This window comes from Bemisia tabaci, chromosome 2, assembly GCF_918797505.1.
Source record: "Bemisia tabaci chromosome 2, PGI_BMITA_v3".
Lineage (NCBI taxonomy): Eukaryota > Metazoa > Arthropoda > Insecta > Hemiptera > Aleyrodidae > Bemisia > Bemisia tabaci.
Genome location: NC_092794.1, coordinates 26,929,975 through 26,941,875, shown reverse-complemented (window position 1 = coordinate 26,941,875; position 11,901 = coordinate 26,929,975). Strand labels below are relative to the sequence as shown.

Genomic DNA, 11,901 nt, shown 5'->3' with positions numbered 1-11,901 from the left:
AAAAGTTCGGAAAGGATTTAAAGTAAGAGCGACATAATTATTTAAGACCAAGAAGAAATCCATCCAAAAGATTAAAAAACACTGGGGTTGCTTTAGAGAATAACCGAACATCGTCTCTGACGAGCGTCTTGTTTCATTTACTCTGGGAGAGCTTTATAGGTGGAGTGATGTCGGATAGGCTTAAAAACGCGGGAAATCTCTTCAGAAACTCATAATAACTTTTAAATGTAACTTTTTACTCAAGCCCTTGTTTCTTGCGCTTATTTTTTTTACGGTGCAATTCTCCACTTGACCGTGCAGTTGCAGGGGACTGTACTAGCATAAGTTTAGCAATCCTGCGGACCCCAGCTGCGAGCTGATTATTGAAATTGATAGACAAAGCTATAGAAATAGATGAGAAAAGCGATATGGAATGAACCTATTGGTGGAAGCTGGTAGTTGCAATGGACAAAGGCAGTAGGTAATAGACTAACTAACGGCAACCCACGAGAAACCCGACAGTTAGTCCATCATTTTCTCCCATAGTCTATAAGAACCACACATTTCAACATCTCGGATCGCTACACACCCTCTAAGTCTTCTTTGTCCATAGCTATGTCTATCGATTTCAATAATCAGCCCGCTGGCAACCTCTATCTCCTGAAAGGGTTTGGAGATGATCACTGGCTTTTTCTTTAGGGCCATGGATACATTCAGCGTTAAAAATCATGTAATCTTCTGTAGTATGTACTTTTAAATGAGTTTTGGCTCGTAATCGTCACTAAAATTCAGAAAAAAATATAATTTTTCCACTTTTGATGGTGGGGGAAGAGGTCACAGCTGCAATTGCGGGGATGCACTCGAGGGAAAATATTTTATGGACGGGAAAAGCCTTTTTTTGAGCCGTCGAGCACACTTCCGCAGTATACGGCCGTTCCATAATGGGGCACTCTGTATGACACTGATGGCCAGTAGAGTCACTCTGACGTCAGGAAGTAAACGCTAGCTTTCTGCAGTTTCAAATAAGCTTCGAATTCATGCTTTATCAGGCTTTATGATCGTCGCTCGTTATGATGATTGCTCGTGGCGCGGTGCGCGCGGCGCTCAGTGGATCGAGTCAATTAGAGAGATTGGACACGGAATTTTTGACTAAAACTGCAAATTTTTATATTTATTTCGTCATTTATTCAACCATAAGGGGTGATTTTAGATAAAAATTTCACAAAGAAATCGATGGAACTACTTTTAGAACCTCGAAGTTTTGTATATGTCGCAGGCAGTCAGCAATCGCCGGCAATTTGCAGGCTCCGTACTTGTCAATTCGTCAAATTGTAATTACGATAACATCGATATAGTAAAGGTCTCCTTGAGCGAAGAAATTCAAGGCACGACCTCAGCTTGGAACGCCTTCAAATCCAGCGATACTCTCCGCATTGCCAAGGAGTTAGTTTAGTTGCTTAACCGAACCTAACACAGATTATTGATGACATTTCACGAACTCGCGAGTGTGCTAGCTGGCACCATGTATCCAAGAAGAAGGGGCTAACGTATGTTTGAATTCAAAGCATAATAATCCCTACTTCCAATCTCGTTTTCCCACTTGAAAACGATTTAATTTGTTGACGAAACACGAATAGATTTCAATTTGCCGGCGATTGCTAATTGCCTGCAACATATAAACGGAGTTATAAGAGTTTAAAGTTTCCAAATTTTGTCCGACCTCTCCTATTGACTCGATCCAATGTGCGGCGAGCGCAGCAGTGTGCCCAGAAATCAGATACTGGAAAAATGCCTAGTCACGGTCCTTAGTTATCGGACCGTGTCAGGGACGTAAATTGCAGGGGGTCATTCTGTACTCAATCCGAGGCTAAACGCAATAAAGAAATTTCGCAAAATTTGAATTTTCAACGGAACATGCACTACAATATTTCAAAGAATAATGAATTATGAAGTAAGATCAGAAAATAATTTGGGATGGTAGTAATCCCATTTTCAAGTGCCGGATGGAATAGAAAATGAATTTCCAGTATTAGCATACAAAATTTAAAATTAAAAAAAAATTAAGAAAGGAACAAAAGGGATATCCTAAATTTTATCTCTTGCTCCTTCTTTAAATTCTAGTGTTTTATTTTGTTCAGTTGAAAGGGGGGTTGTTTTAAAACTCCAAAACGTCCCGGCCCATTAAAAATCTGCATTTTTTAGCTTTGTCACACTTTTTTAGTGTGTTTTTTATCTCTGTCCTATTGCATCGTTTTCATTGTTCCATATTTCAAAAAATTGTCACGCTTTTTTTTAGCATTACCATGTAATGCGTTGGGGGCGGAGGGGGGTGTTCAGTTTTTAAGTATTTGGTTTGAATTATTAGACATTTTTGGAACGAAAAATTTCAACCTCTTTGAAAATCCGGCGCGAGTTGCGAGGGTCAAACCTGGATCGCATTGATGATAATTAATTGCTTTAACCTCTCCCAAGTCGTAACCTCTGAGTGATATCGAGAGAAACGATCGATTTTTAGCTCAGCAGGACACAGTAACAACAAAGAGGTTGATCCGACCGAAAGAAAGTAACTCAAAGTAACCTGAAGTAAACGTAAACACGGTAATCTTTTACCGTGCGGAGAGTTTTCCGTGAAAATTCAAAACCCCCAAAGTCAATCCATCCCCACAGAAATCGCTCCCCTGAAAACTCCACTATATGCATCATGGTCCGCTTCCCCGTGAACGGTCACAGAAGAGGTTAAATTTTGAAATTGAGGCACGGTAATGAGAGTTATTGAACTTCTACCTTCCGTTCACTCTCCCCTGGCTTTTGTGGTTCAGCGTTCGCATCGATTCGCGTGCAATTTCGGGGAAAAATCAGGAACAAATGCTCGTAAGTAATCCTCTTATTTTTGTTTCGCCTCCGATTCTTGGAGTTCGAGGGCTTACGCGGTCAACGTTCAGCGGAAGGCGTGTCTGCCCCAGAGACAACGTACTTCAGAAACTCCGCGCATTGCTATTTTCCCTTGTTAAAGTTAATTTCGGCAGACAACTCTCAGATTCGCGCAATGCTGACTGGTGACCGAAGACTCGAGCAATTGTATCTAATAGATCTTAGAATGAATTTGGTGCTGAATTCTCCCAGCCAAGTATTTATTCTGACATTCATCAATCTATTATCGGCGAACTACATTTCTACCGTGATAGCGAAGAGAGCAGTATGTGCAAAAATGAAGTTTTGAGAAAACGGGCTCAGAAGCTTCCGACCGGAAAATTTTATTGAAAGAAGCCTCCGTTCTTCGTCAAATTGCCACTACTTGTCCGAAGGACTCCTAGAAATCGTTTGGATGATTAGGAATCGAACGCTTTTATTTCTATTGCATTAAAAGGGTATTTTTCATTTTCATGCTAAGTAGATATAATTTAAGGCGCAGACCCCATGAGGCTTAGACCTGGAAAATGTTATGAGGATTAGAACTGGAAAATGTTATGAGGATTAGACCTGAAAAATGTTATGAGGATTAGAACTGGAAAATGTTATGAGGATTAGACCTGGAAAATGTCATGAGGATTAGACCTGGTGAAATTTTGAAAAAAAAATTGACTTTTCTTTTTTCAAAAATCAAGTCTTTTAATGTGAAGGTTGTTACAATGTAGTCTCAACGGTTATTCATTTTGCTTGCAAGTTTGTCAGTATAGTTTTGGTGCGTGGTCGAGGAACACAGGTGAGTAAAAATTTTACCAGGTCTAATCCTCATAACATTTTTCAGGTCTAAGCCTCATGGGGTCTGCGCCTTAAATTATATCTACTATGCTAGGCTAGTGTTAGGCAAGACAGCCGTAAGTGCTATCTTCTGCATGCTTTCGTGGTTGCGTTTTGGACACACAACAAACACATTTTCAGGTTAGAAATTGACGGAAAAGGGCGGTCCTTTACTTGAAAGCACTGCTGTTTTCATTGGCTCTCTGGAGGAATATCGTCACTTACTGCTGTCTTGCCTGAAACCACGTCATTTTTTGCGCACTTACGGCTTTCTCATATGACTCGTTCTGATAAAATCAAGATGAATGTTACTATTTAGCTATTTCAGTGATCTCATCCAAAAGGAGAATTGACAAATTTTGAATGAAACTCGATTTCGAAAATTTGACACTTACTGCTCTCTTCGCTATCACGGCAGATTTTATTCTTTGCTCAACAAATAACTCATCAGCTATCGTTAGGTGAAAAATGGCGTTGACCCCGACTGTGCCCATCGAATTTCGTAAGTCAAAAAGTTCAGCGTTTCGAATGGCAACCGTTTCTGATTAATGTATGGAAATCGATTCTGGATCAGCTTGCTCTCACCCACTGTTCGTAAGTGCGAGGTCCCTAATATATACCGTCTCCAGTGTCGATTCGCGAAAAGTTGGCAACCCCGTGTTTCCTGAATTTAAATGTATGAGAAACAATCGATTCTTGGTGAGTCAGCTTGCCTCATCACCCAATATCTATATCTTAATTTGACTTAAATGGAGTGAAAAAAGTATTGTCAACTTGCAAAATCGCCACTGATTGTCTCTGGTCTCTTACTTTTACCCAACTTTTACTCTCACTTTTACTACTTTAACCGCGCAACGCTCCTTTTGTGTTTTCCATCCTATTCCAATTTTGGGTAGGGAAGATATCGTCACCTCCCCCCCTCCCCCCTTTAAAAAATTTATCCGTACCATTTTTTTAATTTTGGTAGTCATAAAGTTAGTATACGTTTTACTGCTAGGGAAGGGTGTTTTGATTTGCATTGATTGAGCGTTTTCTAATGTCTCCCTGAACCAAAAGCTTTCGTCGTGAGAATTAAATTCTGTCACCCGCATGACTAAACTGTACAGGGTGATTCAGTCATCGTAAAAAAATTTAAGAAATCGATTCTCTAAATCAAAATGAGATAGATTTGCGGTGTGACAGCCTTCTCCGAAACCGATGATCCTCAGACTTACAGCCTTCTAAAGTTCCCTAGGTTTTTTTATTTATTTTATAACAGACGTGGCTACGTTTACGGGACAAGTTATGTATGAAGCTGGGAACAGTGGCAACTTTAATAGCTCTCTCTTTTTGAACCTAAGAGGAAAATTTATTTTTGAGAAGGAAGGGGCTCCAAACAGCGGCAATTTCATGGAAATCATGTTTTTCCGCTGGAAGGTGCGATTCCCCCCGCAACCCACCCTTAAAACGAGTTGTCCCCTCTTTCCATGGAATATGAGTATAGCGCTTAAAGTGACCTTTCCCGATTATTTTCTATCTCAAATTTCAACTTTCATTTAATTTGATTCTTAAACGTTGCCACAATGTAAAAGAAAAATATTTTCTGAAACTTTGAAGGGTGTAGGCGTAGGGGGTTTGCTGAAAATTTTAGAGAAAGAACAGTTTTTCCATCTGCCTGATCATCCTGACGAAAAAGCACGTGCGTCGATTAATGAATCGATGCACGTGCTTTTTAGTGAAAATCTATCCATAATCAGGGTGTCTACACGTCCGGAAAGTCCGGAAATAGCACTGATTTTTTAATGGCGGTCCGGAAGTACTGAAATAGTGCGAAATTCCGCACGAAAGTCCGGATTTTCTTCATTTTTTCGTCATTTTTGTAGCAATTTGAGCGGGGAATTCAAATTTTTGAAAGTTGCCGAATTTCGTCAATTGGAGGTACTGAAAAAGTACTGAATTTTTCTGTTGAGGAGGTATTGGATTTCTTAAGAATGCACTGAAAAAGTACTCATCACTGGAAAAAAAAACACATTGGATCTAGAATCCAGACTCTTCAAAACATCGACAAGAAAAACTACTCTTGATTCAATCAGAATCTAGATTACATCAAGAACCAAGCCTCTTAAATTAAGCGGATTTCGTTTTGATTTAAGCAAAAATCCGATGGAATCAAGAGTATTTTTTCTTGTCAATGTTTTCAAGAGTCTGGACTCTAGATCCAATGTGTTTTTTTTCCAGTGATTTTGCGCCAGTCTATTTTAGCAGACACCCTGGTAATGATGATCAAAACATTTGTAAAATAAAAGGATAAAAACGCTGTAAGTCCGGCGCGCGCGGGGGACGATTATGAAAGGATCAACGGTGCCCCCGCCTCGCGACGGAAGTTTTTCTTCTCGGAATTTTTAATAACGTTTCGGCAAAGAAACGAGATGGCGCGAAGCTTTTCCCGGAACTGAAATTCATGGTTGGAACTGTGTTCGATTATCTTCTGGGAAGCTCGACATTAAAATGATTTCAGATTCGGAGCGATTTTAAGGCCGTGTTTCATACGAACGCTCTCAAGGTTTAATGAGAAGCGGAATATAGCTTTTGTTTTAATATGGGTGGCTCTTCGTTCCTTTGTGTTTTATTCCGTTCTCTCGCTCGTTTTTTTCCAGGAAATGCGAGCAGAACCAAGTGTTTTACAGGAAAGGAGACCCGCATTCCTACTGCAAGAACGCTTGCGAGGAGAAAACTATGTGCGGCGAAGTGCAAGTCCCCGAAGAACATCTCGAAGTGAGTAAAATTGCCTAATTGCTAAGTCATCAAATTTCAGACACCTGCCAGTGGCGTGGCGTGTTTTACGATAAATCGATTGATCTGCCATTTAAACCTGTGAAAAAGGATCGATTATCAAGGTGTTCGCAACGAACACCTTAATAATCGATTCTTTACCATAGCTTCAAATGGGGAAATATCGATATAAAATCGAAGCACGCCACGCCACTGACACCTGCGGATTCTCTATTAGAGAATTTGCAGGTGTCTGAAATTTGATGCATTTCGTATGTTTAAGTGGAAACTACTGAGTAAACTGAACAGGAGGATACCCTTGGTTCATGAATTGAATAATTATTTGAGAAGATATGACAAAGTGATCTAGTCTGCTAAAATACATGTGTTTAAATGGGAAATGCCGCCAGATGACGTCACTAGGCGGTGCATTTTCTAACTTTTAAATCTATTTTTATACTTTTTCCCATATCAGAAAAAAGTTATAAAAACTACTGTGATATCAGCTCTTTAAGCACTTTCAGATAAAGCAATAAAAAATTTGCAGCGCAAGTCTCCATAGCGTCACACATGGGGCGTGTAGGGGCGCCAAAATTTCTCGCATTGTTCCACTATGGCTTTTATTGCTTGGTATAATTTCGCATGCCAATGCCAATCTTGTTTTTGTTTAACCGTGTTTTTTTCTTAGTTTGAAGGATTTTTAAAAATTGTATTTTATTGGCGGGGGAAATTTAATACAATTCTTCTCAGTTGTGCTGAGTAAACAACCAGAATAAAAACATGATTTGCAGTTTATGAAGGCACTCAGGTTACATTTTGGAACCATGCTTCGTGTTTTACACTATTCGTAATTTTGTCTCATCCGGCGTGGCTCTCTTTTTCATTATTATTCAATTCTTTCTGATCATCCGCGGTTTTCGATCGTCCGTAGTTCTCATTCGAGATCCCACGGCCTTCGCCTATCCACGGTTCTTGATCATCCGCGGTTTTCGACCATCAACGGCTATCCCTTACCCGTGGCTCTGAATCCCCCACTGCTCTCAATTACACGAGGTTCTCGATTAACCGCGAGTGCCAACAATCCGTGGCTCTCGATCATTCGCGGATGATCAAAAACTGTGTATTGTTGAGAATTGCTGATTACTGAGAACCACGGATGAACTATCCACAAAAAACGCGGATAATCGAGAAGAACAGATGACCGAGAACCGCAGATAATCGAGAAAAACAGATGACCGAGAACCGCGGATAATCGAGAAGAACATATGACCCGAGAACCGCGGATAATCGGGAAGAACAGATGACCCGAGAACCGCGAATAATCGAGAAGAATATATGACCCGAGAACCGCGGATAATCGAGAAAAACAGATGACCGAGAACCGCGGATAATCGAGAAGAATAGATGACCGAGAACCGCGGATAATCGAGAAGAACAGATGACCCAAGAACCGCGGATAATCGAGGAGAATAGATGACCGAGAACCGCGGATAATCGAGAAGAACAGATGACCGAGAACCGCGGATAATCGAGAAGAACAGATGACCGAGAACCGCGGATAATCGAGGAGAATAGATGACCGAGAACCGCGGATAATCGAGAAGAACAGATGACCGAGAACCGCGGATAATCGAGAAGAACAGATGACCCGAGAACCGCGGATAATCGAGAAGAACATATGACCCGAGAACCGCGGATAATCGAGAAAAATAGATGACCGAGAACCGCGGATAATCGAGGAGAATAGATGACCGAGAACCGCGGATAATCGAGAAGAACATATGACCCGAGAACCGCGGATAATCGAAAAGAACAGATGACCCGAGAACCGCGGATAATCGAGAAAAACAGATGACCGAGAACCGCGGATAATCGAGAAGAACATATGACCCGAGAACCGCAGATAATCGAGAAGAACAGATGACCCGAGAACCGCGGATAATCGAGAAAAACAGATGACCGAGAACCGCGGATAATCGAGAAGAACATATGACCGAGAACCGCGTATAATCAAAAACCGCGGATGATCACGCACCACTGATGATCGAGAGCCGCGGAAGATCGAGCAATCCTGCTGATGGAGTACCATGGATGAGCGATTTTCTTAGGTGATTGAGAGCCACTGATGATAAAAAAAAACCGCGAAGAAGCAAGATCCGTGGTGTGATATGAACTTCGGACGAATAAAAGCCCCGCATAATTGAGAACAGCAGATGGCTCAGAGCCTCTGAGCCGCGGATGATCGAGGACCAGTGATGATCAAGAACCGCGATTTCAGTCATCCGCTCTCTTCCATTATCCGCGAGTCTCATTCCCCTACGGTTCATACCGCACCGCGAATCTTCAGTATCCGCGGTACTCAAGGCTCCGATCACAGCAAATAATCTGAGACTCGAGTACATTTTCTTCTTTCGATGGCAGGTTTGTCGAACGTGCAATGCGTCGGGGATGGAGTGCGGAGCGGTGGAGGACAAACCCGGTGAGGGCATCAAAGGAGCCGACTTCGTCTTCTACGTAAGCGCCATGGAAACGGAGAGATGCCATAAAGGTCTAACGGTTGCCTACGCAGCGCACTGTCAACAGGAATCGGCCCTCGACAGGTACGTTCAAAGCTTCAGCAACAACCGCGTAACCTCTCAAGAAAAATTATGTAGAGCCGTGATTTTCGCTCCAATCGGTCACATCCGCCTGTATCTTAACCTCTTTTTACATGGTCGTAATGATGACCGCAAAATGAGTAAGAGGCAAGCATTGACCATAGGTATAGTAACTGAAAATGTAGCATGAGCATTCGGCTGTCGAAAAATTTCCTCCGTTACACAATTTTTTAAGGAGGTCTAACACAGCGTTACAGATCATTACAGGGGGGGGGGGGGGGGGGGTTGTCAAAAAAATGCAAATTCAGCGTTACGTAATTTAGGAACACCCCTAAACTGCAAAATTTCAAATCAGGATGTCGAACCATTTACAATATACTTCTCTGAGTTTCCGCATTCAAAGTATTGTCGCCCAGGCTTGAAATCTAATCTAGCGTAATCTAATCTTGAAGACAACCTGACTTTAGTTTTAATATAAATGAACAATTTAAACTAAAAACATTGATTTTTATCATTATTTTTTCAGCCTCTGTTCCCTACTCTATGATCGTTATTATAAAATCTTTAACAGGTGCTCCTGTTTTTTTCTCTCTCTCTCTCTCTCTTTTTTTTTTTTTTTTGTTTCAATTTAGGTACAGAATTTTTTTTATCAATTTAAATTTGTGTCTGTACGCCTTATGTAAGTCTCTCTAATGTTTTTTTTTTTTTTATCATTTCCAGGCCCATAGCAGGACATGCTAATCTGTGTCCAAACAGTATCAGCACGAAACCTCAGGAGTTAGAAATTTTGCTGTCTACTGTCAAGCATGAAATTCTCCATGCCTTGGGATTCTCCGTCAGTCTTTTTGCCTTTTACAGAGATCAAGATGGCAATCCCCTAACTCCGCGGGAGGACAATGGCAAACCGCTCCTGAATGAAAAGTATAGTCTTAGGGTCATTTTGTTTGTTATCTCTCATAACTTGAAGCTTTTCTTTGCAAAGAATGTTTATCTATATCAGCAGATAGTTTTTTTTTTGTGTGAATGCATTCTATTACAACTGAATGTAGATCATACCCTGGAGGAGGATATGTATTGCTGTTTGTCTAAGTATTGAACCGTCTAAAAGAACGAGTCTAGCAGCCAAAATTATGACAGTAAAGACATTTTTTTACCAATTTCATTTATTGACAGTAAGTTGCAACGCACGTTGGCTACATCTCCATCTTACTGTCTACACGACCCTTGCGTCTAAACGCTTGTTGGCTACATCTCCATTTTACTGTCTAAACGACCCTTGCGTCTACCGCAATCAGTTTGTGAATTTATCTTCAATAATTTGAGAGAAAAAAAGGTCTGCACTCCCTTTACTTATGCCCTTCGTAAAGTAATGCTGAAATCCTGCAATCAAGATAATTGTGGAATTTTAAAGTTTTTTGTGTTCTGTAGTAGCCACAGACATTAAACAAAAAAACCTCCTTCATTTTCAAATTTTCCCTTGCTGAAATTCATTAAGAGAAAATTACTTGCATCCCCTCTCACCATTTATGTACTTGCCGGAAAATTTCTGTTAAGCCGGTTTCCCATGTGGACTTAAAAGGCTGGAAAAAAGATGCCAGAGCACATTCATGAGACATTTATTTGCATTTTTTTTCTATCTCTTTACAGATTAAGAAAAAAAATAAATAAACAAATTGAGGCAAATTAGGTACTCTTTCAGGTTGCACAACGTAGGCACCTGCATGCTTATTCAATATTTGATTTTCTAGGCTTTCTCTCGATTTTCCGTAACTAAATTTTCAGAACTTTAATACCTAGCAATCATATTTTTAAGCTTTGGTGCATTACTATCAGTTATAATTTCTCTCATCAATGATTTTCATCGTTCTGAACACAGGCTTCAGGCTCGGCAGTGGAGTACGAAAGTCATCAACTCTGTTGTACGTAAAAATTGGGCTATCCATAACTCCACAGTCGATCGAACTGTCAAAGTTCTGGTCACACCAAAAGTTGTTGAGGAAGTTCGCAAACATTTCAATTGTCCAACACTAGAAGGTGCTGAGTTGGAGGATCAAGGTGAAGAAGGAACAGCTTTGACACACTGGGAAAAACGTGTGTTTGAGGTTTGTATTGGACAATAAGTATTCCTAGTTCAGTGGTTGTTGAATTAGTATCCAAGACTAGTTGAAATTGAAGAATGAAGCACTAGTCAGGGTGCAACTTTTAGCATTTTGATACATGTTCTCTCTTTGAAATTTCATGAAGAACACGATTAAGAATTTTTAGAACAAACTCTGAACCATCGTTTTTATGTTTTCAATTTTATTTAGAATTGGTTATCACTTATTTAAATTTCCTGCTGACATGAAAAACAAGAGTCCATTTGAATCAAATTGCGCACTACAACGGTTTTGGTAGGCTTCAACCATGATGATAGATTTTAAAGAGCCATTTGGAACATGTCAAGCCTAGGAATTGTTAGCTCAGTGCTGGCGGGGAACTGCTGCACCAACTTCACATCGGAAGCTGGCTGCTTGAAATGATACTATATAATCTTTGCAAAGTGACGATGTTAGTGAGCCCATTTTCAGGGTTGCCGGCGGTGTGGAAAACCGGAAAAGTCAGGAAATTATTACCTAAAGTTAGGAAATTTATACATAAAATCAGGGAATTAAATGTGCTTAGCATTTAGCAGAAGGGTGTGTAATTTAAAGGAAAAAATCAAAGTGGAAGTTTTATCCGTAAGTCAGCAAATGTCTGGGAATCAAAAATTTTAGAGTCTGGAAATTTGAAGATGAAGAAATTATGGTAACCCTGCATTTTGAGGCGTGTTGCCTTAACTGCTAAGTGTGAT

The 11,901-nt window shown here is 40.4% G+C and overlaps 1 protein-coding gene across 1 annotated transcript in view; it reads left to right on the top strand.

Moving 5' to 3' along the window:
• Invadolysin (leishmanolysin-like peptidase, invadolysin) overlaps positions 1 to 11,901 on the top strand; it is an 89,419-nt gene that overhangs the window by 66,695 nt on the left and 10,823 nt on the right. The window contains exons 5-8 of the mRNA XM_019044606.2: positions 6,357 to 6,474; positions 8,893 to 9,071; positions 9,789 to 9,989; positions 10,945 to 11,170. Coding sequence (XP_018900151.2) covers positions 6,357 to 6,474; positions 8,893 to 9,071; positions 9,789 to 9,989; positions 10,945 to 11,170 — 724 coding nt within the window. The remainder of the gene's footprint in view (positions 1 to 6,356; positions 6,475 to 8,892; positions 9,072 to 9,788; positions 9,990 to 10,944; positions 11,171 to 11,901) is intronic.